This window comes from Fusarium keratoplasticum, chromosome 1 (genome assembly GCF_025433545.1).
Source record: "Fusarium keratoplasticum isolate Fu6.1 chromosome 1, whole genome shotgun sequence".
Lineage (NCBI taxonomy): Eukaryota > Fungi > Ascomycota > Sordariomycetes > Hypocreales > Nectriaceae > Fusarium > Fusarium keratoplasticum.
In genome coordinates this window covers 2,142,666-2,167,523 of record NC_070529.1, presented here as the reverse complement: position 1 = coordinate 2,167,523, position 24,858 = coordinate 2,142,666, and the positions used below count along the sequence as shown (strand labels likewise).

The 24,858-nt window shown below is 54.3% G+C and overlaps 8 protein-coding genes across 8 annotated transcripts; 5 read left to right on the top strand and 3 right to left on the bottom strand.

Moving 5' to 3' along the window:
* Positions 1-226: 226 nt before the first annotated feature.
* Positions 227-3,976, bottom strand: NCS57_00064200 (Calcium-transporting ATPase; the record flags this gene model as incomplete). Its single annotated transcript, XM_053050725.1, has 5 exons — positions 227-743; positions 798-1,186; positions 1,239-1,308; positions 1,363-3,261; positions 3,312-3,976. The coding sequence occupies 5 exons, from the start codon at positions 3,974-3,976 to the stop codon at positions 227-229; spliced, it is 3,540 nt and encodes a 1,179-aa protein (XP_052919240.1).
* A 2,068-nt stretch (positions 3,977-6,044) lies between these two features.
* NCS57_00064100 (Mago-bind domain-containing protein) lies at positions 6,045-6,743 on the top strand (the record flags this gene model as incomplete). The annotated part of the gene is made up of 1 exon (XM_053050724.1): positions 6,045-6,743. The coding sequence occupies exon 1, from the start codon at positions 6,144-6,146 to the stop codon at positions 6,741-6,743; it is 600 nt and encodes a 199-aa protein (XP_052919239.1). The 5' UTR covers positions 6,045-6,143.
* A 940-nt stretch (positions 6,744-7,683) lies between these two features.
* Positions 7,684-9,046, top strand: NCS57_00064000 (putative 26S protease subunit rpt4; the record flags this gene model as incomplete). The annotated part of the gene is made up of 4 exons (XM_053050723.1): positions 7,684-7,894; positions 7,951-8,337; positions 8,394-8,850; positions 8,926-9,046. The coding sequence occupies 4 exons, from the start codon at positions 7,684-7,686 to the stop codon at positions 9,044-9,046; spliced, it is 1,176 nt and encodes a 391-aa protein (XP_052919238.1).
* A 3,454-nt stretch (positions 9,047-12,500) lies between these two features.
* NCS57_00063900 (Glutamine--fructose-6-phosphate transaminase) lies at positions 12,501-15,126 on the top strand (the record flags this gene model as incomplete). The annotated part of the gene is made up of 4 exons (XM_053050722.1): positions 12,501-12,505; positions 12,742-12,812; positions 12,971-13,202; positions 13,335-15,126. 4 exons carry the CDS (start codon positions 12,501-12,503, stop codon positions 15,124-15,126), a joined length of 2,100 nt encoding a protein of 699 aa, XP_052919237.1.
* Positions 15,127-15,811: 685 nt separating this feature from the next.
* On the bottom strand, positions 15,812-16,705 carry NCS57_00063800 (Proteasome subunit beta; the record flags this gene model as incomplete). The annotated part of the gene is made up of 3 exons (XM_053050721.1): positions 15,812-16,419; positions 16,473-16,620; positions 16,676-16,705. 3 exons carry the CDS (start codon positions 16,703-16,705, stop codon positions 15,812-15,814), a joined length of 786 nt encoding a protein of 261 aa, XP_052919236.1.
* Positions 16,706-17,292: 587 nt separating this feature from the next.
* Positions 17,293-18,244, top strand: NCS57_00063700 (HMG box domain-containing protein; the record flags this gene model as incomplete). Its single annotated transcript, XM_053050720.1, has 2 exons — positions 17,293-17,772; positions 17,834-18,244. The coding sequence occupies 2 exons, from the start codon at positions 17,293-17,295 to the stop codon at positions 18,242-18,244; spliced, it is 891 nt and encodes a 296-aa protein (XP_052919235.1).
* A 453-nt stretch (positions 18,245-18,697) lies between these two features.
* On the bottom strand, positions 18,698-20,083 carry NCS57_00063600 (uncharacterized protein; the record flags this gene model as incomplete). Its single annotated transcript, XM_053050719.1, has 1 exon — positions 18,698-20,083. The coding sequence occupies one exon, from the start codon at positions 20,081-20,083 to the stop codon at positions 18,698-18,700; it is 1,386 nt and encodes a 461-aa protein (XP_052919234.1).
* A 1,062-nt stretch (positions 20,084-21,145) lies between these two features.
* Positions 21,146-24,129, top strand: NCS57_00063500 (uncharacterized protein; the record flags this gene model as incomplete). Its single annotated transcript, XM_053050718.1, has 4 exons — positions 21,146-21,823; positions 21,889-22,126; positions 22,944-23,431; positions 23,488-24,129. 4 exons carry the CDS (start codon positions 21,146-21,148, stop codon positions 24,127-24,129), a joined length of 2,046 nt encoding a protein of 681 aa, XP_052919233.1.
* Positions 24,130-24,858: the final 729 nt, after the last annotated feature.

Below are 24,858 nucleotides of genomic sequence, written 5' to 3'. Positions count from 1 at the left end.
CATAAAACCAATCGACTTGAGGCGAAAACGACTATGTAAACAGAACTCTTTCCGTCTACATGGCTTTGCTCGAAACTGCTACTTAAAGCCAAGAGTTACACATCGCTCCGAGGTGTCACGCTCACTTCAGAATCAAAACAATATCTCCATGGGAAGATTAAACTTATTAATGGTTCCCTCGCGAGAGAAGCTAGTCTAGTTATGTTTTCAAGGCTCTTGCCTTGATCTACTTCTCAGCAACTTCAGACTCAGCTCCTTTCGCCTTGTCCTTCACCTCCTTCGTCTTTTCTTTTGTCTCCTGCGCCTTCTCCTGGGTCTTCTCCTTGTACCTACGCATTCTCTCTCGGAAACCAATGTGTTGCTGTACGCGAGGTCCACGGATGGAGCTCATGACACGCAGCGGCGGTCGCGCAAAGTCATCATCGTCGGAATCAAGAGACTTTTCAGATGCCAGCTCTTCAGCAGGAGGGGCCAGCCACCTCCTGTGGATGAAGCCAGGGAGACAAGCGGCAACCCACTCGTCAGGGCAAAGTCTAATGAGTGCACCCCAGGGCAGAGAGATGGCTCCGAGTCCGATCGAAAGACCCCATTCCCTGCCGTTTAGGCGCACAATCTCGAAGGCCTGATCACCGACAAAGATGATAAGCACCTGGCCTCCAACCATGATGATGTTGATAATGATAAAGAAGATGTTGCGGTGAAGGCCTTCAAAGATGTTCAACTTGTTGTCCAATCGGCGGTTGCTATAGGCTTCAGTCAGCGAGTGTAAAGCCTCATCCAGGCGTTGGACAACTTACTTGATTTCGTTGAAAATTTGCAGCCAAACAAAGGTATTGAAGACGAGGGTCTTCAGAGCCTTGGCGTCATGCTCGGAGTCATCGTACCAGCCAAGAAGTTTCTTACCACCAAAGTTCAGAACAAAGGTGATGGCAAGCTGGCAAATGGCCTGGCCGATGATCATTTTGGACATTCTCAAGGTGATGAGTGGGGCAGACTTTCGATCAGGCTTCCTGTCGAGAACACTACGAGTGGGAGGATCCGTTGCCAGAGCAAGTGCTGCAAAGGTGTCCATGATGAGATTGACCCAGAGCAGTTGCACAGCATTCAGGACAGACTCTTGCTTGCTGCTTGCCACTGCCGAGACGAAAGTCAAGACCACAGCTGTGACGTTGACGGTCAATTGGAACTAGACGTCACCCAGTTAGCCAAGTCGAAACTTGTTGGGATATCAAGCCTACCTGGAGGAACTTCTTGACTGAATCGTTGACAGCACGACCCCACATGAGACCCTTGACGATGGATGCAAAACTAAATATTGTCAGTATTCAAGTCATTGCAAATCTCCAGAGACGGTTCACTCACTTGTCATCAAGCAGGATGATAGAGGATGCCTCCTTGGCAACCTCAGTGCCAGCAATACCCATCGAAAAACCAATATCCGCCATCTTCAGTGCGGGAGCGTCGTTGGTTCCATCGCCAGTGACAGCGACAGTCTCTCCAAGCTCCTTTAGAGTACGGACCAGAATCCTCTTATCCTCAGGACTTGAGCGAGCGAGGACCTGAAGGTGCTTGACCTTCTGCTTGAGCTCCTCGGGTGGAAGTCTACGGAAGTCTGGGCCTTCCATCGCAATTCCACCCTCGTCGGGGCGGAAGATGCCACATTCAGAAGCGATAGCAGAGGCCGTCTGGATGTTGTCGCCAGTGACCATTCTCACAAACACGCCGGCACGGCGGCAGTCCTTGAGGGCATCGATCACGGTCGGTCGCAGAGGGTCTTTGATACCATAGATGCCAATGAGGGTCATGTCCTTGTGAACAGCGTTGAAGTCGGCCTGGCTGGGGTTTTCCTTGGATACTGCTCCCTCGGGTGGCCAGGACTCAAAATCTCGGTATGAAGAGCCGATGGTCCGGAGCGTCTGCCCAGCATAGGAGCTGATGATCAGGTTGAACATGTTACGATCTGCGTCTGTCAGGAGGGCTGTGGTCGGCTCGCCTTGAGACACGTTTTCTAGGGTCTTGCTGCACTTCTCGAGGAGAATCTCAGAAGCACCTTTGGCGTACACTCTGTACTTTCCATTGGCCAGCTTGACCACGATGGCACTGTACTTGTACTTGCTGTCGAAGGGGATCGTTTGGACCACCTGGGCAGAGGCCCTAATCTCTTGAACAGGGCCTGCTCCAAGCTGGTCTCGACAAAAGGTCAGAAGAGCAACCTCTGTCTTTGATCCGATAAAGGTCTTGACACCATCCTGCTCGCCTTCGAAGGCGGTCGAGTTGAGCACATTGGACTGTGTGAGGATTTCCTTGACCTGCTGGCTGAGCCCGTTGGCAAACTCGGATTCCGACACATTGGGGATGGTGATGGCATCTTGGTCGATCTTCAACGACTTGTCCATGGGAGCATTAGTACCACCGAAGCTGGTGCTCTTGCCGAGAGTAGTGGCGACAACTGTCATCTTGTTCTGGGTGAGAGTTCCGGTCTTGTCAGAGCAGACAGTAGTGGCATTTCCCATGGTCTCGCAGGCCTTGAGGACACGGACAAGATTGTTATCACGAAGCATCTTGACAGTAGCAAAGCTAAGTGCCAGGGTGACAGCCAAGGGGAGACCTTCCGGGACAGCGACGACGACGACAGTGACAGAAACGATAAAGATCTTCATGAACTCTTGGCCCTTCTCAGAGGGAGTGCCGTGGTTGTTTGGGAGATGGGCGCAGAACTTGATGAAGAGGGCGATGAAGAGCAACAAGGCAGCGCCAGCACCGAACTTGGCGATCCAGTCCGCGAGGATGTTGAGCTTCTTCTGGAGTGGCGTGTCCTCCTGCTCAGTACGCAACGCCATCGAGATGCGGCCATAGCTGGAGTTGACACCAACCGCGGTTACCAGGAATGTTCCGTTGCCCTCGTTGACCTTGCTTCCCGAGATGATGAAGGGATCAAGCTTCTCAGCCTCTTTGGTGTCAAGCTTCTGAATGGCGTGGAATACATCGGCCGCCGGCGACTTCTTGAGCAGATCAGACTCTCCCGTGGCCGAGGACTCGTCACACTTGACGGCGCTGCCTTGGATGAAGATGCCATCAACTGGGACAATGTCTCCGGTGGCGAGATGCATCACATCTCCTACCATGACATCCGAGATGGATATCTCTTGCGATTTTCCAGAGCGAATAACATTTACCATGCGATCATTTGTCTTCTTGGTGAGTCGTGTGAATTGTCGCTGCATATGCCAATCATTGATGGTACCGACAAGCACGACAATACTGTTATCATCAGTTAACGCATCCCAGTTCTTGGCGATGGCCTGGCTTACACGATAGCAACTATGATAGCCACACCCTCAACCCACTCAACCTTGGGCTCGCCTTCTTTATGGTCACCACCAAAAGTCTGGTACAGTCCCAGAGCTAAGGAGATGATGGCAGCGATAGTGAGGAGAATAAGAACTTTGTCGTTGTATGTTGTCCAGGCGATTTCGAGCAAGGACTTTGTCTTTTTCTCGGGGAGACGATTATCACGAAACACCTTCTTGCGGTCGCAAAAGACGCCTGTGGGATGGGGATCCTCTGGGGGAGGAATATGGACCGCAGCCTCTGTGGTGGCCTCTGGGACAGCATCTCCAGCCGTGCCATGTCTTGGGGTCCCCTCAGGCGCAACATCGTGAAAGGCGACCTCGCCATCGAGCGTCGACTCTTCAACACTGAGACCGGCATTTCGATCTGTCCTCAGGCCCTTCTCTAGGCCATCGATACCGCCAAGGGCATAAAAGGCGTTGAGGCTCTTTGGGTTGAGCAGCTTGGATAATTGGCCCGGGTTGAAGGCGAATTTGTTGTGCTCAACCTTGAACATGTCCTCGGTGCCTGGATCCGGGGTCAGGGCATCCGAGGTATCCACCAGACTGGTCTTGGTATTGGTATTGGGGGCCGCATGCCCGTGATCGGCCGTCTTGGCTTCTTGCGATGTATCGGGAGCCGTCATTCTTGGCAGCGATGACGGTGGAGTTATAGAATAGATGGTCGATGATCTCGGTGTGGGAGCTGTGTAACCAACACCAGCTTATAAGCCCATCGGTGCTTCTCGTAAATAGCTTCGTGGCCGAATAACGTGATCATAAAAGGCACTGCCTTTGGATGAAGAGGCCTCCCCGTGTAGCTTGGGGGAGAGTCGGGAGAAATAGAAGCAGAGTTGGGAATTGGGCGGTGGGATTCCTGCATCACACAAGGCAGATCCAATGGGGCAGGGTAGGCACTTGTTATGTACCGGCTGTTTTTAAAGCAGGGACGCTTTTGGGCGTCTCTTAATATTACCCTTTAAACGATGCACCACCTGCAAGATGGGCATCAGGTGCACGTTGGCGCACGACGGGGCGTAGGGGCAGCTGGGCCTTAATCCAGGCCGGGCTAACAAGAGACAGAGATTAAGCTTAATGAGTGTCATCAAGGGGCATGGGAGGCTTGATTGGCCTTTCATTAACCGGGGACAACGCCAGCGGAAGGGCATCTCGTGAAGCGGCAGGACATGATGTCACACTATGATTCATTGCCTTGTTTTTACTCTTGTCGTTTGGTATTTACAGCAAACACAGAATGATCCCGTGCCAGAAGAGGGTGTTGATCACTGCGTGTGAGGGAGAGTGGCCTCGGCCAAAACTTGAAACTATCCAAGGGAGTGAGAGTAAGTGGGTGGCTTGAATAAACCTGACGGAATGCCTTGCCTAGTGAATGGACAGTAACGCACCAGACCAAGGCTCCATGTCACCGACTCCAGGGAAGCATTGATCCGTAGTGTTCCGCCCTGGATCCATCATCACCATAACCGAGCCCTTCTTCTCTCTCAAGGCTTGATTCAGGCACATTTTGTGTGGACTGTCGGCCTGCCACGTTCACCAACGCATGAGATGATGACGGACCATCTCATTCTAATTGGACGATGTGACGTGTGAGTCTCCTCCAAAGTCCAAAGCATTGGCCAGTGCTGGCGATTTCGGGTAGGGGCCTGCTCATCAAACACGGCAAGCCATCATCCCACTATGTTGCAGGGATTCAGCCAGCCATGTATCAGCGAGAGTACGGAGTCGAGGGTACGGAACACCGTGTAGGGAGAGGAAGAAGGAGTGTGCGGTAATCCTATGTCCGTATTACACCGCCTCGGGGGACCCAGTGTCATGAATTTTGCTTGCTTGTTTGGTCGGGCTGTCATATGCCTGACATCCACGCACCCGGAGGCCTTCAGGCTGACCAGAGATATGGATGACACTATTCTTATGCGTTGGCCTGGGTGACCCAACCCAAGAGAAGCTCAAACCGGTCTGTCAAGAGTCTCGGTCGCAGAATAACCCCAGAATCAATGCAGTGACACTCCAAATAACACAATGAACGTCCTGCAGTAACGTGGACGACGTTTTACGTGAGACGGGGACTTATAAACGGGGCGCCCCAAAGCAAGGAGGATCCAGGAAGCTACAGGGAGTAATCATCCAATGAGAAGCTCGGTAGTTTTTACACTTTTGGTCAAACGACCTTCTCAGCTCCCTCGCGTCGAGCCAAAGTCCAATAAGCTCATTTTGAGATCCATCGTCAGGGGTGGCATGTATTTCCGGCAGATGAGAACAAATGTTTCAAGAATAATAAAGGGCAAAGCACTTTGTGCAAGGCCTGTCACATGAAATGCGTAAACATTTGTGTCATTCCCGTTGAATGTGTAACAGTTTATTCTCATTTCCATGGAATGCAGTCATCTTTGCGAGGTGCTCGTTTCTGTGCATCAAACAACAAGTACAATGTCAAACAAGCACACATAAAATCACCCCAGAATCACAATTAATGAGCAAAGTCATGTTCTTTTACGTAGATCTGGTAGGCTTCTTACCTTGGTACAAAAACCATGCCTTACTTCAGAGAAGTCAGCCCCAGCTGGGAAGCAATTGCTCACCAGCCACGGTCAACCTGTGGCTCAGTTGAGCTTCACTCTCAGCCACACGCGACCCCTCCAACCCCTCCAAAACTCCAGGCTTCGAGCGCAAGTTTGCTCTGCTTTAGCTTGCCTCGGCACCTGCCGAACAAACCCCCCCACGCCCAACGACGATAATCACGTCCGAGTTTCCATCCTCCCGACAGACTCGCGCTTCTCTATCAGAAAAGAAAGAATGCCGTCGCAACCCACAAACTCGGGCATCGTCACCGACGAGGCCAGCGGCGAGCGCGAAATCCCCCAGTCCGTCCGCGCCGATGGCAGCACCCGCAAGGCAATCAAGATCCGCCCCGGCTACCGCCCCGCGGAAGATGTCGAGGTTTACAAGAACCGCACCGCCGAGGCCTTCCGCGAGCGTGGCAAGAGGATCGGCATCCCCGGCGCCGCGGGGCTAAAGGACGAGAAGACTGAGCAGTCGTCGGCCGCCAGCAACAAGAACGCAAAGAGGCGCGAGGCCCGGAAGAAGGCCAAGGCTGCTACGGAAGGCGACGACGCAGCTGCTGCGGCGCAAGAGTCCAAGCCCGAGGAAGTCGACCCCGAAGTTGAGCGCGAGAAGAAGGCACGCAATCTTAAGAAGAAGCTGAAGCAGGCCAAGGAGCTCAAGAACAAGAAGGAGGGCGGCGAGGCCTTGCTGCCCGAGCAAATCGCCAAGGTCATCAAGATTAACGAGTTGATCCGAGAGTTGGATGCCCTCGGTTTTGATGCCGAGGGAGAGCCAAAGGCAGCCTCAGATGCCGCGGCTCCTGCTGAGGGTGAGGACGGCGACAAGGAGTGATGGAGCCTGTCGTCTATTTCGCTGTTAGACGAAGAACCTTGGACAGATACTCGAGCCTGTCGGGCGCAACCCCCGCCCCAGGCACAACTTCTTGGAGAACTTCCTCGGTGCGGTTCAATGCACCCACGACAGCTCACGTCCGTCTCGAGCCGCAAACTCGGATGAGCATGGAAACAAACCTGCGGCCTAGATCACGCCACCGTCCACTATAAACCCAGACTACAGAGTCTAATGATGCCCGGACTTTTCGCCGAGGCCACCATTGATTATCTCCATGTCATGGAGTTGGGTCCTCGAGGCACGATCGCACTCGACTGCTTAATTGGGTCAGTATGGCGAGCTGCCGCCCTGGAGACATCACGCTCTGTGGTGGCAAAGTGAGGAGCATTTTGAATTGGGGATCTTGTATAGCATGTATAATGGTTTCGTGGTATTTAGTATAATCCTCTGCCATATACTTCGAACGAAGGTTGCATAGATGCTCAATCAAACATGTGCCTAAGGTACTATATGCGTCCCAGATTCTCATATTCCCACACCTTCTTTCTCAGTCCCAACAACGAAAAACTGGCAATTTGGAATAAATTATCACTTCAACCCGTGTCTTAAAAGATAGGAACAGGTAGCCATTCTTTGGACGCCCTCGAATGCCATGATTGTTATACAGGGTAGGCAACTTCACGATTAGATCTACCCAAAAGCACGGTTCAAGCTCCGAGATTCTACCGGGCCAAGCTGCCCTGTTGACCTGCAGGGGTTAGCGGAAGGCTCCAGCTGGTGAGGTAAGCTCTCCATCTGCCATGAGCAACCACCTTGGCCAGCCAAACACAACACCTCCCCATTCACCAAGCAACTCACCTCCCAATACCCGACTCGCGAGCCCCTTCAGCCGTACCCGAAAACTCTCAGCATTTAAACCGTCAGATTTACGTTTGCGACCATGACCGCAGAGGAAGAGCGCCAAGCCGCCCTCAACTCGTACCGGGCGAGGCTTCTCGAGTCTCGAGAGTGGGAGGCTAAGCTCAAGAGCCTACGCCTGGAGATTAAGGATATGCAAAGGGAGTTTGACAGGACCGAGGACAACATCAAGGCACTTCAGAGCGTGGGACAGATTATTGGCGAGGTCCTAAAACAGCTCGACGATGAACGATGTGAGACGGCGAGGCGAATCAACGAGGGAGACGAAAGCTAATCGTTACTTCTGTAGTCATCGTCAAGGCTTCCTCCGGACCACGATATGTCGTCGGCTGCAGATCAAAGGTCGACAAGGTGAAGCTGAAGCAAGGTACCCGTGTTGCCCTTGATATGACGACACTCACGATCATGCGAATGCTTCCCCGCGAGGTCGATCCCCTGGTGTACAACATGTCGTTGGAGGACCCCGGTCAAGTGAGCTTTGCCGGTATCGGTGGACTGAACGATCAGATCCGAGAGCTGCGAGAGGTCATTGAGCTTCCCCTCAAGAACCCCGAGTTGTTCTTGCGAGTAGGCATCAAGCCTCCCAAGGGTGTCTTGCTCTATGGACCTCCTGGAACAGGCAAGACTCTTCTGGCGCGAGCAGTCGCAAGCAGTCTGGAGACAAACTTCCTGAAAGGTACGGTTTCTACAACCAAATCTCGTGTTGCGTACCCCGAACTAACAATGAGCTAGTCGTCTCCTCTGCCATTGTCGACAAGTACATTGGTGAGTCGGCGCGACTCATCCGCGAGATGTTCGGATATGCCAAGGAGCACGAGCCCTGTATCATCTTCATGGACGAGATTGACGCCATCGGTGGACGACGATTCTCCGAGGGTACAAGTGCCGATCGCGAAATTCAGCGAACACTGATGGAGCTGCTCAACCAGCTTGACGGTTTCGACTACCTGGGCAAGACCAAGATCATCATGGCTACCAACAGACCCGACACACTGGACCCCGCTCTTCTCCGTGCTGGTCGTCTGGACCGAAAGATTGAGATTCCCCTGCCCAACGAGGTCGGGCGACTCGAGATTCTCAAGATTCACTCGCAAAGCGTCGTGGTTGATGGTGACATTGACTTTGAGAGCGTGGTCAAGATGAGTGACGGACTGAACGGTGCTGACTTGCGAAACGTGGTTACTGAAGCGTAAGCACTCCCTCTTCTCCAACCAGGAGCTCATATGAAACCACGTTGGAACCGAATTGCTGACACACAGAACAGTGGCCTGTTTGCCATCAAGGATTATCGGGAATCGATCAACCAGGATGACTTCAACAAGGCGGTTCGCAAGGTGGCCGAGGCCAAGAAGCTCGAGGGTAAGCTCGAGTATCAGAAGCTGTAAGCAGGGAAGGTGAATATGATACTACGGCGGGGAGAAACTCCACGGATGATGGAGGTTGAAGGATACAGGGTCGCTGGGTAATCAATCCACCAATACTGAACTGGACTGGACTGTACAATAGAGTCAGGGCCGGCGGCTATAGATTGGCTCAGCCCTAGAAGCAGGAATGCACATGGCGTCTCGGAAGAACAACCGTTGGATAAACGATTACGGTCGGGGATGTGATGTGATAGGACATGGGGAGCGTCAGATCCCCGAGATCCATGTCCGTGTAAGCAGCCAAGCAGCCAGACGTTTCGTCCTGTCAGCGAGCAACGGAGCATCCCCACTCGAGTTCGCAAGGCTGAATTCTAGTATGCGAGATTTCCGCCCCAGTCAGCTCACGGCCGGCCGAGGGTGCTGAACGCGGTTTACTGCTGAGCGCCATGAGAGTGACGGGAGAAAAGGACGCGCATCAGGACCCGTCTAGAACACCAAACGAGGAATGTCGACGGCTCTCTTTAGCTTAGGGCTGAGCATCTTTGGCACCGGCTAAGGGTCAAGCCACGCCTGCGAGCGGTCTGTGTCAAGCTTGGCTCAGTTCGTGCGGTGCTTACAGCGCCTGGCGAGTTGTTTCTGTGAGTTGAGGGTGCCGCGGTTTAAGGCGAGCCCAGGACTATCGTGAAAGAGGTATCTTGATAGCGAGCTGTATCATTAGGTAGTTATCAACTCTGGCGTTTGGCGTTTGTTTGGGTTCTCCAACCTCCAACTCCTAAACAAGCAACAGCCGCAGCAACGCGCGGGGCCCTGTCCTTGGCTGGGGCTGACACCCACTTGATCATTTGCTTGATGACGGGAGTCAGCTCAGCGGGGACTCACACGCCCCCTTCTTCAGGCAACGTGGCTGATGTCAGAGAGCTGGATGGCTGGTTGACGGCCCGCTGCTGGCGGCTGATGAATGGTGGATGGCCCTTTTCCTCGCCGTTGGTTCTTTGTGAGGAGCGTACAATCTAAACCAACGTCAAGGACAAGACCAAAGAGTATGACGTCTGATGGTGGCACCACAAGGCGAGACAATTGAGCCAACAATAGCAACAGCGGTAGAATGACAAGGCCTAGAGTCCGGTAGAGAAAAGCAAAGTTCTTCCGAGGAATGCTGGAGATGGAGAATAAGAACCGCATCCGTATCCCCATTGCCAACGCCGCCCGCGCTTGCGCTTGGCTTGCTTGAGAAGGGGAGGGAACGCCGAGCGGAACTAGCGCTAGGAGTGCTATTCTTGGAGGCTTTTCATTTGTAGGGGAGCCCGGAGGCGGCGATTGAGGCTGTGAGAAGAATAGAGACCCACGACCTGGGGACGATCTGGCGCCATGTCCACCGCCCCAGAGGACGGTTTTGGTGGCTGCCCCTGGGGATCCTGTCTTGTCTCTCTGGGTGACGTTTTTGTCTCGGGGGCGAGGGTCAGGGGCCTGCGTCTTGGTCAACGCAGGGGATCTGCCAGTGCCGAGAGAAGAGAGTGGGACACTGGTGGTGCTAAGAGGTCCGAGCCTGGAGAAATACGAACGAGAATGACGACGTTTGTGTGTCCTGAGCCGGGCAGGATCGGGCGACACAAATACCGGCTCAAGTCCAGGGGCGAGCTTCGCCACAGGATGCATGCCTTATTTTAGTAGAAGCTATTCCTGTAGTGATAAGGAACACGCGAGGTTGAGAGCTCGTATGGAGGAGCAGATCTTTGGTTCGTGATGGTTGTTGAGATCCAGTTTCTTGGTGGAGAGGCGTCCTGGAGAAGCGAGATGCAAGTTTCCGGTGCGTGCCTGACGGAGGCTCTGCCGTAGCGGCGGGACAAGGGCTCGGGGACCCCGTGCGGCTGGTGATGTGGTGGTGGTGATGATGCACCTGGCTGTTGTTGATGATGATAGGTGATAGACTACATGCGGGCACGCATCGGTAGGGTAGTATTGAGACAAAGCTTGAGGCGAGTGTTTCGGTAAACAATTGGGCTCGACTGATGTTTCTTTGCCCCCATGGACCCCGGAGCAAACGTTTAGCAGGTGCACTGTAGGCATGATTCCGTACAGCACAGTACCATCAAGCTTTCGAAAGGTGCGTCCCGCAAACGAATGGCCAAATTGGGTTTGCCATGACGGGCTACCGTGTGGGCGGCTCGGCGAGATGCGTTGCCGTGACAAAAGCTTTCATGATGCGAAGCTAGAGCTGTCTTTTTCGCAGACCCATGAACTCGGCCTGGCACCGCCCACCGGGCCATGATGGAGCTAGCGTCGACGAGGCAAGGCCCGAAGTGGTATTCTTAGAAGCATGGAAACATGCTGGCCGCGGTTGGTGGTCCTTTGCGATTACCTACTCGAGTGTAAGAGGTAAGTAATAGAGTGGTGGCCAAGATTGAGCCAGAGCCCCATCTGGACCCTTATGCAACCATGAATGATGGCTGACCTTGGCTTCCATCACGTTCTAACTCGCCCTTTGACAACACGGGAGAGCCACGGCCACGATAACACTGGGGGCATTCTTGTGCTCTGATGAGATGCAGTGCAACGAGGACAACAACGGCCAATGGGCGAGTGATTGTTGGTAGCAGCAGCATAGAGTCGACTCAACTCAAAACACCCGATGGCGGAATATCCCTGAGCCATCTTAAACTGGTGAGCCGCCCGGCTTGGGGGGCACACCCCCCACACACGATTATCGCTATGGCCAGAGACAGCTCTAGCTCTCTCTTTCTGGCGTGCTTGACCTGTCAGCTTTCAATCATCAATAGTCAGGAAGATAGGAATGTTTTGGAACCTACTGGTCGGGGACCGGTCAACTCCCTCTGATAGTCAGCCTGGACAAACAAATCAACAATCGAAGAATCCCTCTTTCTCGCCCCTAGAAAGGGCTGGCAAGCCATCTGCAGCCCCTGTCAAGCACACACCCCTCCACTCCCCTCCCACTGTCATCCGCAACCCCACTCTGCCCACTTGCTAAGGGTGAGAGACTGCTCCTCGGGTTTCTGAGGCGGGCCAGAAGCTAGAGTCCGAAAGGTGAGAGAGGGAGGGGAGGACATGTTTCGTTGCTGAGGTCCAGGCACTTCCATTGGAGGTAACTGGAAGCAGCAGGGCCAGGGCCGTACCTACCTCACCATGGATACTCCACATTGGGAAGCTGGGGCCAAGCCTCTCATGGATACCGCTACTGCTGCTGCTACTGTACAGTACCTACCGCTTTGCCCGCCATTCTCAGTCCCGACCACCAAACGACTACATATACAACAAGCTCTCCCCCGTCAGCTTTCCCTTCTTCCCTCCTCCTCTCCTCTCCTCTCTCCTCTCATACCATACATTCTGCTTCGTGATACCCCCTTTCAACTGATCCGCCTGTTCTCCCGCTCTGCTCTGCGCTTCGCTCTCCACCCCGACCGCCCTTTCAACCCGAACCCATTGCGAACGTCTTCCTCCCGCACAGAGCTCAGTCAAGATGTGGTAAGGGAGCTTCCCCGTCACCGCTTTTGTTGCCGCCTAGCTCTATCCTCCCCCTCTCCGCCGTCGCCCGCCGCCTACTGCGTTTCCACCGACTCTTGCCTCCGAGAGATGCAACAAGAGACGGGGGGAATGGTCATGATGGCCATGGGCGAAGGGGAGAGATGGGGATGGAGCTGGCGGTCAATGGAAGGGCCCAATTGACAAGGACACGATGGCTAATTGCACTCGACTCGCAGTGGCATTTTTGGATACATCAACTACTTGGTGGAAAAGGACCGCAAGTTCATCCTCGACACTCTGATCAACGGTCAGTGCTCCCACGTCGCCCCCCCTTCCCCTCCTCAGCTGCCCCTCCTCACAACGTCAAACGCCCCCTCGGCCGCCCCTTCATCAGCCATGCCCCGCCCCGCCAGTCAATGGTGAGACGACACAAGCTTCGTATTGCTGACATAACTTGTCCAACAGGTCTGTCCCGTCTCGAGTATCGAGGATATGACTCGGCCGGTCTAGCCATCGATGGCGACAAGAAGAAGGAGGTTCTGGCCTTCAAGGAGGTTGGCAAGGTTGCCAAGCTCAAGAAGCTCGTCGATGAGTCGGACATCGACCTCGAGAAGATCTTTGATTCACACGCCGGTATTGCCCACACCCGATGGGCCACCCACGGTCCTCCCTCCACCATCAACTGCCACCCTCACCGGTACGTTTTTAGCCTGCAAATCTTGTCCTGATTTAGACGCGGTGTTGGTTCCCGTTTTTGAAACTTGGAACTGGCGCTGGATTGGGTGCGTCTGGAGACATCTTTTGCTGACCTGTTTCCCCCTGAATGCAGATCCGACCCCACCTGGGAGTTCACCGTCGTCCACAACGGTATCATCACCAACTACAAGGAGCTGAAGACCCTCCTCTCGGCCAAGGGCTTCAAGTTCGAGACTGACACCGACACCGAGTGCATTGCCAAGCTCACCAAGTACATCCACGACCAGCACCCCCAGATCGGCTTCACCGACCTGGCCAAGGCTGTCATCCAGGAGCTCGAGGGAGCTTACGGTCTTCTCATCAAGTCCGTCCACTACCCCCATGAGGTCATTGCCGCCCGCAAGGGTTCTCCCCTTGTCATTGGTGTCAAGACCCAGCGCCGCATGAAGGTCGACTTTGTCGATGTCGAGTACTCCGATGAGAACGCTGCCCTCCCCGCTGAGGCTGCCGCCCAGAACGTCGCTATCAAGAAGAACGATCTTCTTGTCCCTGATGCCGGCCTTGGCGCCGCTGACAAGTCTCTTCTGCACCGATCTCAGTCTCGTGCCTTCATGACCGATGATGGCATGCCCATGCCCACTGAGTTCTTCCTCTCCTCTGACCCCTCGGCCATCGTCGAGCACACCAAGAAGGTTATGTACCTTGAGGATGACGATATTGCCCACATCCACGAGGGCTCCCTCAACATTCACCGTCTCAAGAAGGCCGATGGTAGCTCCAACGTCCGAACCATCCAGACCCTGGAGCTCGAGCTTCAGGAGATCATGAAGGGCAAGTTCGACCACTTCATGCAGAAGGAGATTTTCGAGCAGCCCGAGTCGGTGGTCAACACTATGCGTGGTCGCCTCGACATCGCCAACAAGACCGTCACCCTCGGTGGTCTTCGCTCTTACATCTCTACCATCCGCCGATGCCGCCGCATCATTTTCATTGCTTGCGGTACTAGCTACCACTCTTGCATGGCTGTCCGCGGTATCTTTGAGGAGCTTGCTGAGATCCCTATCGCCGTTGAGCTGGCTTCGGATTTCCTTGATCGACAGGCCCCCGTCTTCCGTGACGACACCTGCGTCTTCGTCTCCCAGTCTGGTGAGACTGCTGACTCCCTGATGGCCCTCCGTTACTGCTTGGAGCGTGGTGCCCTGACCGTCGGTATTGTCAACGTTGTCGGTTCCTCCATCTCTCTCCTCACCCACTGCGGTGTCCACGTCAACGCCGGCCCTGAGATCGGTGTCGCCTCCACCAAGGCCTACACATCTCAGTTCATCGCTATGGTCATGTTCGCTCTGTCTCTTAGTGAGGACCGCGCGTCCAAGAAGGCCCGTCGCGAGGAGATCATGGAGGGTCTCGCCAACGTCTCGGGTCAGATCAAGTCGATCCTCGAGCTTGACTCGTCCATCAAGGCTCTGTGCGAGAAGACCTTCAAGGATCAGAAGTCTCTTCTTCTTCTCGGCCGCGGCAGCCAGTTCTCCACTGCCCTTGAGGGTGCCCTGAAGATCAAGGAAATCTCATACCTCCACTGCGAGGCCGTCATGTCTGGTGAGCTGAAGCACGGTGTGCTGGCTCTGGTTGACGAGAACCTCCCCATCATCATGATCCTCACCCGCGACGACCTCTTCAAGAAGTCGCTCAACGCCTACCAGCAGGTCATTGCTCGTGGTGGCAAGCCCATTGTCATCTGCAACCCCGACGACGAGGAGTTCAAGGCCTCCGAGGCTGAGAAGATTGAGATCCCCAAGACTGTTGACGTCCTCCAGGGTCTCCTCAACGTCATCCCCCTGCAGCTCATCGCCTACTGGCTGGCCGTGCTCGAGGGTCTCAACGTCGACTTCCCTCGCAACCTGGCCAAGTCGGTCACTGTCGAGTAAGGTGCTTGCCGTCAATTGATGGGTTTTGATGGGTGGTATAGAGCAGTGCCGCGCGCGGCTGCTTGGGTACCTAGTTCGTCGCGCTGGTGCGCACGAGGTTTATGATAACATTTGGAGTTGGTTTCCGGACAAAACTGGGCTTGCGTTGACATGGATAATCAAGTCTCTTTTTGCCTGCCTTGCTTGGTTGCATGAGATACATGTTTGACACAATGAATGGAGAAAATGGGAGGAAGGCCAGGGATCTGGCTGGTCATGTTAGATGGGTAAAGAAGACAGGCAGTCGACCTGGTTTATGATAAGCTAGCTGTAGGCAACGTAATCATGAAGATATTGAGAATGAAGAACAAGGCATAAGTTCCTGTGATTTGTCTATTGTTAGGGAATACCTCGTCTTTCAACCCTTTGGTTGTTGGTTTGTAGTTTCCTCCGGCTCAAGATAGTCTAATATTGTGAACGAATTCTATAAATTCATCCTCTTACCTTATCACCCTCATGAGATTTACCTAAAATACGCTTAGATTATTAGGTCATTATTAGCTGGGTACGACTGTATTCAAGCAAAGAAAACAAGTGCACATGGACAGGAGAAGCTCTCTATACGTGTATTGTTTGTATTACAACTGTGACTAGGCCTGCGCCACAGATCAATTCCTGCGCCACTCGTCCATCTATTCCCTTGGTTCTAGACGGTCTGTGTACCGTATCCTCTAATCCGTTCGGCGAATGCCCAGCTCTGGGCCTCGAGCTTCAGGTCATTGGTAATCTCGACACCATCCTTGGTGACGATGGCCAAGGAGTATGAGTCCAGACTGCGGGCGTCGCGGTAAAATAGCACCTTCATACACTCCTTGATAATCTCGACAGCTCCGTCCTTGTCGAGGTTCTGAGCAGCCTCCTCATCGGGGACGTGGCGGCGCATGATGGGCTGGGCGAGCATTGCGCCGAAGCCGGTGGCCAAGCTGGGGGAGCTGTAGGTGCTGCCGAGAAGGTCGGCGGCGGCGAGGAAGGGCTTGTCGTCGTCGTCGAGGCCAGCCACGAGGAGGTGGTTCCACAGAGGGTCGAACTTGGAGCGGCGACGGTAGAGAAGCTTGGCGAGGTAGCGGTGGAGGTTGGCGGCGTTGAGGCGCGGGGCGTCAGGGGAGGTGTAGGCCTCATCGAGGGAGAGCTCGATGAGATGGCGGTCGAGGTACTGCATATCGGAGATGTCACCGCTGAAGCCCACGACCGACGAGTCGGCGAAGGAGCGGAGTCGCTTGACGTCGGTGAAGCGGGCGAGAGATCCGTACGAAGCTGTGGAAGGATGGTTAGCTATGAATGTTGATGGAGGAGGAGCAATGACGGACCTAGATTGTCGGCGGCCATGACAACGCCGTCCTTGAACTTGACGGCGATGACGGAGGTACCAGTGACGATGGGCTGCTGGGTGTTTTGCTTGGGGCCGTTCTCGCCCATGTAGGAAGCATCATAAGCACCATAGACATCGTCTCTGGGCTGGAGAGTAGTTAGCACATGGCCTAGAGGAGAGGTATAGTGTGAAGAGACATACACGACCCCAAGCTTGCGGACGGTGATCCATGGTTTCTGTGGTTGAGGATGGAGAGGGAAGAGAGTTGCGTGGTCGTCGTCGTCGAGGAAGCTAGAATGGAGAAATTAAATGAGATGGCTTGCGACGGATATCGTTCCGATAGCAAAGCCTGATGCTGTTGGTGATGATGGGAGGTTGTTAGGTGGGTAGGTACTTGCTGGATTGACCTTAACTGTCGCGTCCTACGGCAGCCTGCAACGAAGCAGCGGATGAGGTAGGCGCGGATGGGGGCGGGGGGTTACATAAGCCACAGTGATTGGCTCGGCGGGGGAAGCTGGTCAAGCTGCAGCTGCTCCAAGTAAATGGTACAAGGCAATTCGGCTGGTGTGGGCGGGGCTATCCAAGTACATGATACCCATGGAGCTTTTGTGCCCTTGCAGCTTTCCGGGCATTGCAGAAGGGAAGGAGCCCAGCCAAAACGTCAACACCATCTCATCCTCTTCAGCCTCATCTTGACCTTTTCAAATTGCTTCCTCGACACGCGACACTAAATTGTAGCCTCCAATCGCGTCGTCGCCTTCCCGCGATACCAGATTTCATTTTTCAACAAGTTGCTCGGTCCCTCTCTTTAGACAGAAATGTTCACCGCCGTCGGCAGGGCCACTGCCCGCCGCATCCAAGCACCATCTGCCCACCCCGCGGCCGCCGCCCAATTGCTCCTCCGCCAGGCCCCGGCAACCTCTGCGCTCCCCATCCGGGCCTTCTCAGCCTCTGCTCCCGCCCACCTGCCCGCCGCGAGCGACAAGAAGTCCAAGGCTACGGCCAAGAAGCCCGCCGCCAAGAAGAAGCCTGCCGCGACGACCAAGAAGGCCGCGCCCGTAGCCAAGAAGACCAACGGGAGACCCAAGAAGGAGGTTGACCCCGAGGAGAATAAGAAGGCTGAGATCCGTCAGCTCAAGAAATGGGCTCTCAGGGACACACCCGCCGCGCTGCCTCACACCAAATGGGCCCAGTTCGTCGCTGACAACAAGGACGTGCTGAAGGGCTCTTCCGGCCTTGGTCCTCATATGGCTGGTCTTTCCAGCAAGTTTCACAGTCTCTCTGCTGCCGAGATTAGCGTGCGCGCCCCCAACTGCCCCCGCAGTGTCCGATCCTAAGCTAACACATGAATTCCTCTAGAACCTTGAGAACATAGCTGCAGCCAACCGTGAGAAGAACGCCGCCAACCTCAAGGCTTGGATCAGGACCCACGAGCCGGCGCGTATTCACATCGCGAACCAGGCCCGCCGCCGCCTCACCAAGCTTACAGACAAGAATTACAGAGTCTTTGAGGACGACCGCCTGCCCAAGAGGCCCCTGAGCTCCTACACCAACTTCACTGTCGAGAACTGGCCGCGTCTAGGTGGCAGCGACGCCATCGATGGTTCCAAGAATATCAGCGAGGCCTGGAAGGCCCTGAGCCCTTCCGAGAAAGCTGTCTACGAGGAGAAGACCGCCCAAGCCTCGGCCAAGTACGAAGCTGAGATGGAGGTCATCCAGGCGCGCGCCGATGCCATCAAGGCCGAGGCGGATCCCAAGAGCAAGAAATAGACGGGATTGTTACTCAATTGAAGAAAGAGAGTGTGTACAATGTCTTTTATTTTCACCGAGGCTACAATAGGTAACGGAAATGCAGGGCTGTAGGTTCACCGGATAAAGGGAGAGGGATATCTATTTTGCACGCGCGACTGTATGAAATTAACTGTACGGTGCTGATGCTGGCTGGTTTTTACGCAAGAAGGTTCTGATACGCGGTGATGCTCATGATAACATAAAAACGCAATGTCAATAGTGTGGTTCATTCATTCAAATGTTGCCTCATGCTCTCGTGTCATCATCGTCAACCCAACCCACCGTTCCCCAAGCATCGATAATCATGATATAGCCCAAAACCAACCAACGCCTCGCTTCTCATGTTGAAAGCAGTCCCAGCACCAACAAGCCGTATGTTTCCTAGGCGTAGCCATTCTGCAAACCCTCAGTTCACCGCCGCAGGTTTTATAATCAGGCCTGCTTCTCGTATGGCGGAACCTCGATGGCCAGCTGCCCGTCTGCGCCATACCAGCTCGCCCCTGTCGTCTTGAGCTGCCTCCCACTAGCCAGGTATAGGAGAAGATATGTATGCTTCGCAACGTGCCCCCAACAATACAGGCGGATCCAGTCGTGACTCTTGTCTCGACGGCACCATGTACCCCAGCCTGCTAGGCCACTACGCAGGTAATTGCTCAGAAACCCCCATGTCTCGAAACGGATCTCAGCACTCCAGTCTGTGCAGTCAAGAAGCCAGTAGCCCCGTTCAAAAGGGTCTACAGCCCGTTTGGGGTCTGGACGATATCGAGACGACAAATCTCGGGCTAGTTTGGCGAGCTTCACTGAGATCAGATCGCAAGGGTCCACATCATCTACCCCAACTGGGGGAGAGGGCGGCCGTATCTCGAGGCTGTTGCTGAGCTGTTCCACCTGCGACCCTCTGACTAACAGCGCCGGCACTGTGTCGCTCGAGCTTCGAACTAGATCGCCATGCTGTGGGTGGTTCACCCTGGGTCGTTTGGCCGGCGGAGGTTCTGAGCCAGCACGGGGTGATGCAACTGGTGACCGAGAACTAACTATGCTGCTTGATATGTGGGTGATGTCAGGGCCCAAATCCCCAAGAAGCGCATTCTCAGTGTTGTCTGAAGCCCCTGGCGCCTCAGCTGTCTTTGGCACTTGCGGTGTCCTTGGAATTATAGTATTGCGCTTTAGATATCTGGGCTGCTCAGATGGTAACGGTTCATCTTGCGAAGGGATCGGCAAAGAGGACGGCACGTCAATCTTGTCTGAGTCTGACGGGAGAGGGGGCCTTTTCCGAGTAGTCGGGGATGGAGACGTCGGCGAAGCCTGTGGCGACCCAGCCCGGCCGATATAACGCTGTAGCACACGGGAAGGCGAAACGCTCAGCAGCCCGGCGTCTGGCATGGGGTACGAGTCACTAATCTGGCTGGGCGGTGCGTACCAGGACTTGAGAGAACCACTTCCAGTCTCCTGAGACGACATGAGGACCCCTTTCTCGGCTGGCGCTGTGTACCGTATGCAAGGCGATGAGCGATTATCCAAAGCACCTTCAAAGCTCAAATCCTGGGACCCGATCTCAAAGGATTGCCCAAACGATGCGGCAGCCATGCCCTCGCTGGGCGACGGCATTGCGCGAGCCCGCGGCTGCTCCTGCGGTGTAACGCGCGCTTGCGCATTCACCCACGACTCCGTTGACGGAAGCGCCGTGCGCGTTTGGGGCTGGAAGGCAAGGTATGCCCGTGCCAGCTGGCGGTAGACGACATCATCGGCTGCGCGGCTGGGTGCGGTAATGTGGACGAGGATCTCGGTGTCTTCCGCGCTGCTGCTGCTGCTGGCCATGATTCGAGTGCTGGAGGCAGAAAAGCATGGCGATGGATGCGCGAGCCTGGAAAAGAAGAAGAAAGAAGAGGCGTGGTTCAGGTGGGTTGCTAGTTATATGTTGTTATCCACGTCGTTCCAAGACAGAGCAACCAGAAGCACGAGCCAGTCGCCAGTCATGTAAGGATATAGAAGGGCAGCAGGCAACAAAAGATCCAAGTCCTGAGAGACTAGAGAAGAGCCTGAGGTCTATAATCCCTAGGCAAACATGGAGAAGGTGGTTGATGAATAGTGGAGGAGTGAGGTCCCGTGACGCACGAGATTCACGGTCTGAAGTAGACGCCGCTGAAGATTCAAGCCTACCTATGCATGCAAGTAAAGGCAAGGCCAGAGCACCTGGCACCTTCCATCCCCAGCGAGTTGACGGGTGCCAGGCCCGCTATCCCATGAGTGCCCAAGGACCTCCAAGCCGTACCTTGCCCCACTCTGACCACGTGATAGCCTCAGTACAAGCGGGGTACGAAAAGTTAGTTCAATGAAGCTATCACAGCCAAAATCACATACAAATTATTTTGAACTGAACAATGGCCACTCTCTTAATTCCACAAGAGGCACAAGCCCTCAATGCCTATGATGACAAGAGCTTTATCAAGGAAGATCATAGCCATCAAATGCACCCTAATGACCCGACCCGGGTGGCTATTTTTCCGGCCGAAAAGGCCCGCGGCACCAACTTTGAACCCTTCCACGTAGAGACACGCAACTTCCACATCAACACACCGCCGCCATCGCCGCTGCAGCTATTCCAGCTTTTCCTTCCTATTTCCCTTGTTGAGAGATGGGTCCAATACACTCAAAGCTGGCTCTCGTGGCTCAAGGAAAATAACGTTGTCGATAGCTGGAGTCACCCGATGACGAAGAATGCAAGGCTGCGAGCTTGGCAAGGGACCTCTGTTGCAGAAGTATATGTATGGCTTGGAGTACTAATTTATATGGGTATACATAAGGAAAGGACCATTAAGAGCCATTGGAGTACTCCAAAGCCAGGGGGAACAGCGCCCTTTACACTCCATCATCAAGTTCATGCCCTATTGGAAGTTTCAGATCCTTCACCGCCACCTTCGCCCTTTTGACTACGCCAAGATCGATGAGACCGGGCCTCTCCCGAAGGTATTCCAAGCCTGTGATGAGTGGTCTGATCATATACAAGCTGTGTCAGCGGAGATCTTCATCCCGGGCTCTCATCTCGCTGTAGATGAGTGTATGATCCGCTTCACGGGCAGGTCTAATGAGACAACAGTCGTCAAAGGCAAGCCTATTCCTCGAGGCTTCAAGATCTGGGTTATCGCACAGCACGGCTTCTTTTTCCGCTGGTTCTGGCATATCACGGGCGCACAATACGGCGCCGTTGGTGTTGAGCTTCCTCCCGTAAAGCGCCGCTGCACCCGCCGCACGCAAGGATCGCAGGAGACACAGGGAGGCTCCTCAGACGAGCCTATCGCCTTGAACTCGACCCAAAGCGTCGTCGTGGCCCTAGCAAATACACTGCCAAAAGCGACATATCACGTCTTCGTCGATAACCTCTTCTCGTCGTCAGATCTCTTCCGCAGCCTCCGCATGCATGGCCACGGAGCCACAGGCACGGCTCGACCTAACAGCGGCATCCACGAGGAGCTTGTTCACGATCTCCGGGGCGATAAAAGACTCAACACTAGCTACGACTTCAACCAGATCAAGATGATCCCCACGCCTGACAACAAGGTATCATGCCAGGACGCTTTTCTATGTAAATCCCTTACTAATCTATCTTTCCTTTATATCATAAGGTTAACCAAATCGCTTGGAAGGATAACCACCTCGTCCTCTTCTTCACGACTGTTTTTTCCGGCGAGGAACGCGTTGAACGCCGCAGAAAGAAACCCACCTCCAAGAAGCCCGAGGCACGGCAGATCCGCCGCTTCTTCGGTGATGAAGCCGTCAAGGATATCCTCATTCCCACAGTCGCCGCTGACTATAATGATGAAATGAACCACGTTGATCGGGGCGATCAGTTAAGGTCATATTGTGCGTATGATCATCCCTTGCGCCGGGGTCCGTGGCAGGCTCTTTGCTGGACTTTTCTTCTTGACGTTGCACTCGTAAATAGCTATATTATCCAGCTACGAGGCCCCGAGCCACAGTGGAAGCGATTCACGACTCAGAGAGAGTGGCGAGAGTGCATTTATAACGAGTTATTCAACGCCTACGGCCAGAAAAGTCAGGCAAGGAAGCTCTACCGGTCAGGAGACGAGCATGACCTCCAAGACCCCGATTTACAGCGTCAACACGCCAATCGGCAGGTCAATCATGTCAACCGGAAGGTAAAATCAGATTGCATTGCTTGTCAGGGCTTTCGGCAAGGTCAGGTGCGGTCAAAGGGCCAGAAAAGAAGCCCTTTTAAGGAGCTCAACGGCAATCAAAGGAGGCCTCGCAAGCAGACCTGGTTTGGCTGCCGGTTGTGCAATGTCGCTATTTGTAATAGCCAAAATTGCTGGGACTTCTATCACCATATAATTTAGGTGAGAAATCTTGTACCTCTCATTTGGCGCATTTTAATTGGCTATAACCCCCCATCGTGACCTGCTTGGAGGTCCTTGGGCACTCATGGGATAGGTCAAGCCACACAACAGCCTAATGGTCAGTGTCATTAGCCTAAGGTTACTCAATCAGCCACACAAGGACCCCTGCTCAACCACCAAAAAAGGTACGTATCCACTATCGACGACAGATTAGTACTACCCCAGGATCCATCCATCGAGTGCTCGCTCTCCTCCGAGACACTTGGCTCGATTCCTCGTCCCTCTCCAATTCCCCTCCCACGTCCTCCTCCGTCTAATCCCAGCCATGTCAGAATCTACAGAGTCCAAGTCTAGAGGCCCCCTCGGCCGCGTCGTCGTCATCGGCGGCAACGGCTTCCTCGGCCACCACATCGTCAACCAGGCCATTGAGTCGTGGACCACCACCGCCGTCTTCGGCGTCGACCTGCGGTGCGAGCGCAACCGCAATCCCGCCGCCAAGTACCGCGAGTGCGATATCACCGACCCCGAGCGCCTGCTGTCTCTGATTGAGGAACTCAAGCCCGACGTCGTCATCCACACGGCGTCCCCCGTCGCCAACAACCCCAAGATCGGCAACGACATCTTCAAAAAGGTCAATGTCGACGGAACACAATCTGTGGTTGATGCCTGCGAAAAGGCAGGTGTCAAGGCTCTTGTCTATACCAGCTCTGCCAGTGTCATCAGCGACAATGTCACTGATCTGCTTAACGCAGATGAGCGGTGGCCATTGATCCGTGGAGATCAGCAGACCGAGTACTACTCCGAGACCAAGGTCCGTCGTCGCGTCTTGCCTCGCTAGGAACACAACTAACATGATACCTGCTATAGGCTGCTGCTGAAGAGCTCGTCCTCAAGGCGAATCGCAAGGATGACTCCAAGCTCCTCACTTGCGCCATCCGCCCCGCCGGCATCTTTGGTGAGGGCGACGTCCAGACCCTCGCAGGCATCCTCAACGTCTACAAGCGCGGCAAGCACAACGTCCAGGTCGGCAACAACGAGAACCTCTTCGACTTCACCTACGTTGGCAACGTCGCCCACTCTCACCTCCTCGCCGCCCAGCTCCTCCTCGTCACCGCCGCCTCCCCCACTGTCCCCCTCGACCACGAGCGCGTCGACGGCGAGGCCTTCTTCATCACAAATGACGAGCCCGTCTACTTCTGGGACTTTGCCCGCGCCATCTGGCACGCCGCCGGCCACGACAAGGGAAAGGAGGGTACCTGGACCCTGCCGCGCGAGTTGGGCATCGGCCTCGGCTTCATCAGCGAGGTGTTTGGCAGCATCCTGGGCAAGACCCCGACTCTCACCCGCAAGGCCATCATTATGAGCTCTATGACCCGCTACTACAACATCACCAAGGCCAAACGTGTCCTGCGCTACAAGCCCCTGTGGACGTTGCAGGAGGGCATCAACCGTGGTGTGGAGTGGTTCGCTGAGCAGGACAGACAGCAGGCTGCTGCTGCCAAGGCATGATTGATGATCAGGGCCAAGCTTAGAACGAGCAAACGAGTAAGAGGAGGGCTCTAATGAAAAAGGATCGAGGGGGGGAAAATCCATATCCAGCCATGAATGTACATACCTGGCTCTTATATCAACACAAGCCGAGGTTTAATATAACAAAGACGCTTCGATTTCGACGCACAAACCATTTCACAAAGGATCATAAACACTCATACAGCAATAAGCGCAAAGGAACCAGCTGGTACTCGATTGTCAAGTCGTGAATACCCAATCGGAACAGATTCTATTGTTCCTATCTCTCTGCCATCCATCCATCCATCCATCCATGCCATGTTCCATCCGTGACCAAAAACCCCTTCTGATCCCAGAATGAAGCCAACATGTTGCATCCTCACATCTGACCCATCATCCACGCACCCGCGAGAGGAATGTTCTGTGCATCCTCATCGCTCTGCTTCCGTGTCTCGCCAGGGAATCAACCCGTTCACATGGTTACTCCATCCAACACAGGTATAGAAGAAAGAAGACGAAAAAAAAAAAAATGACAACACCCCCTTTTGACCCTTTTTTTTGGTTTCATGAAAAAGGCATCAACCTCCGGGCCCCCCAAAAAAGAATAAGAACTTAGTCGAGAATCGAAAAAGGGTAAAAAAAGAACCAAGCTCTTGCATGTCACCTTGGTGATAGGAGGAGCAAGGGAACGGCATAGAGCAGTAGGTGGGAAGTGAACAAGACAGGGGG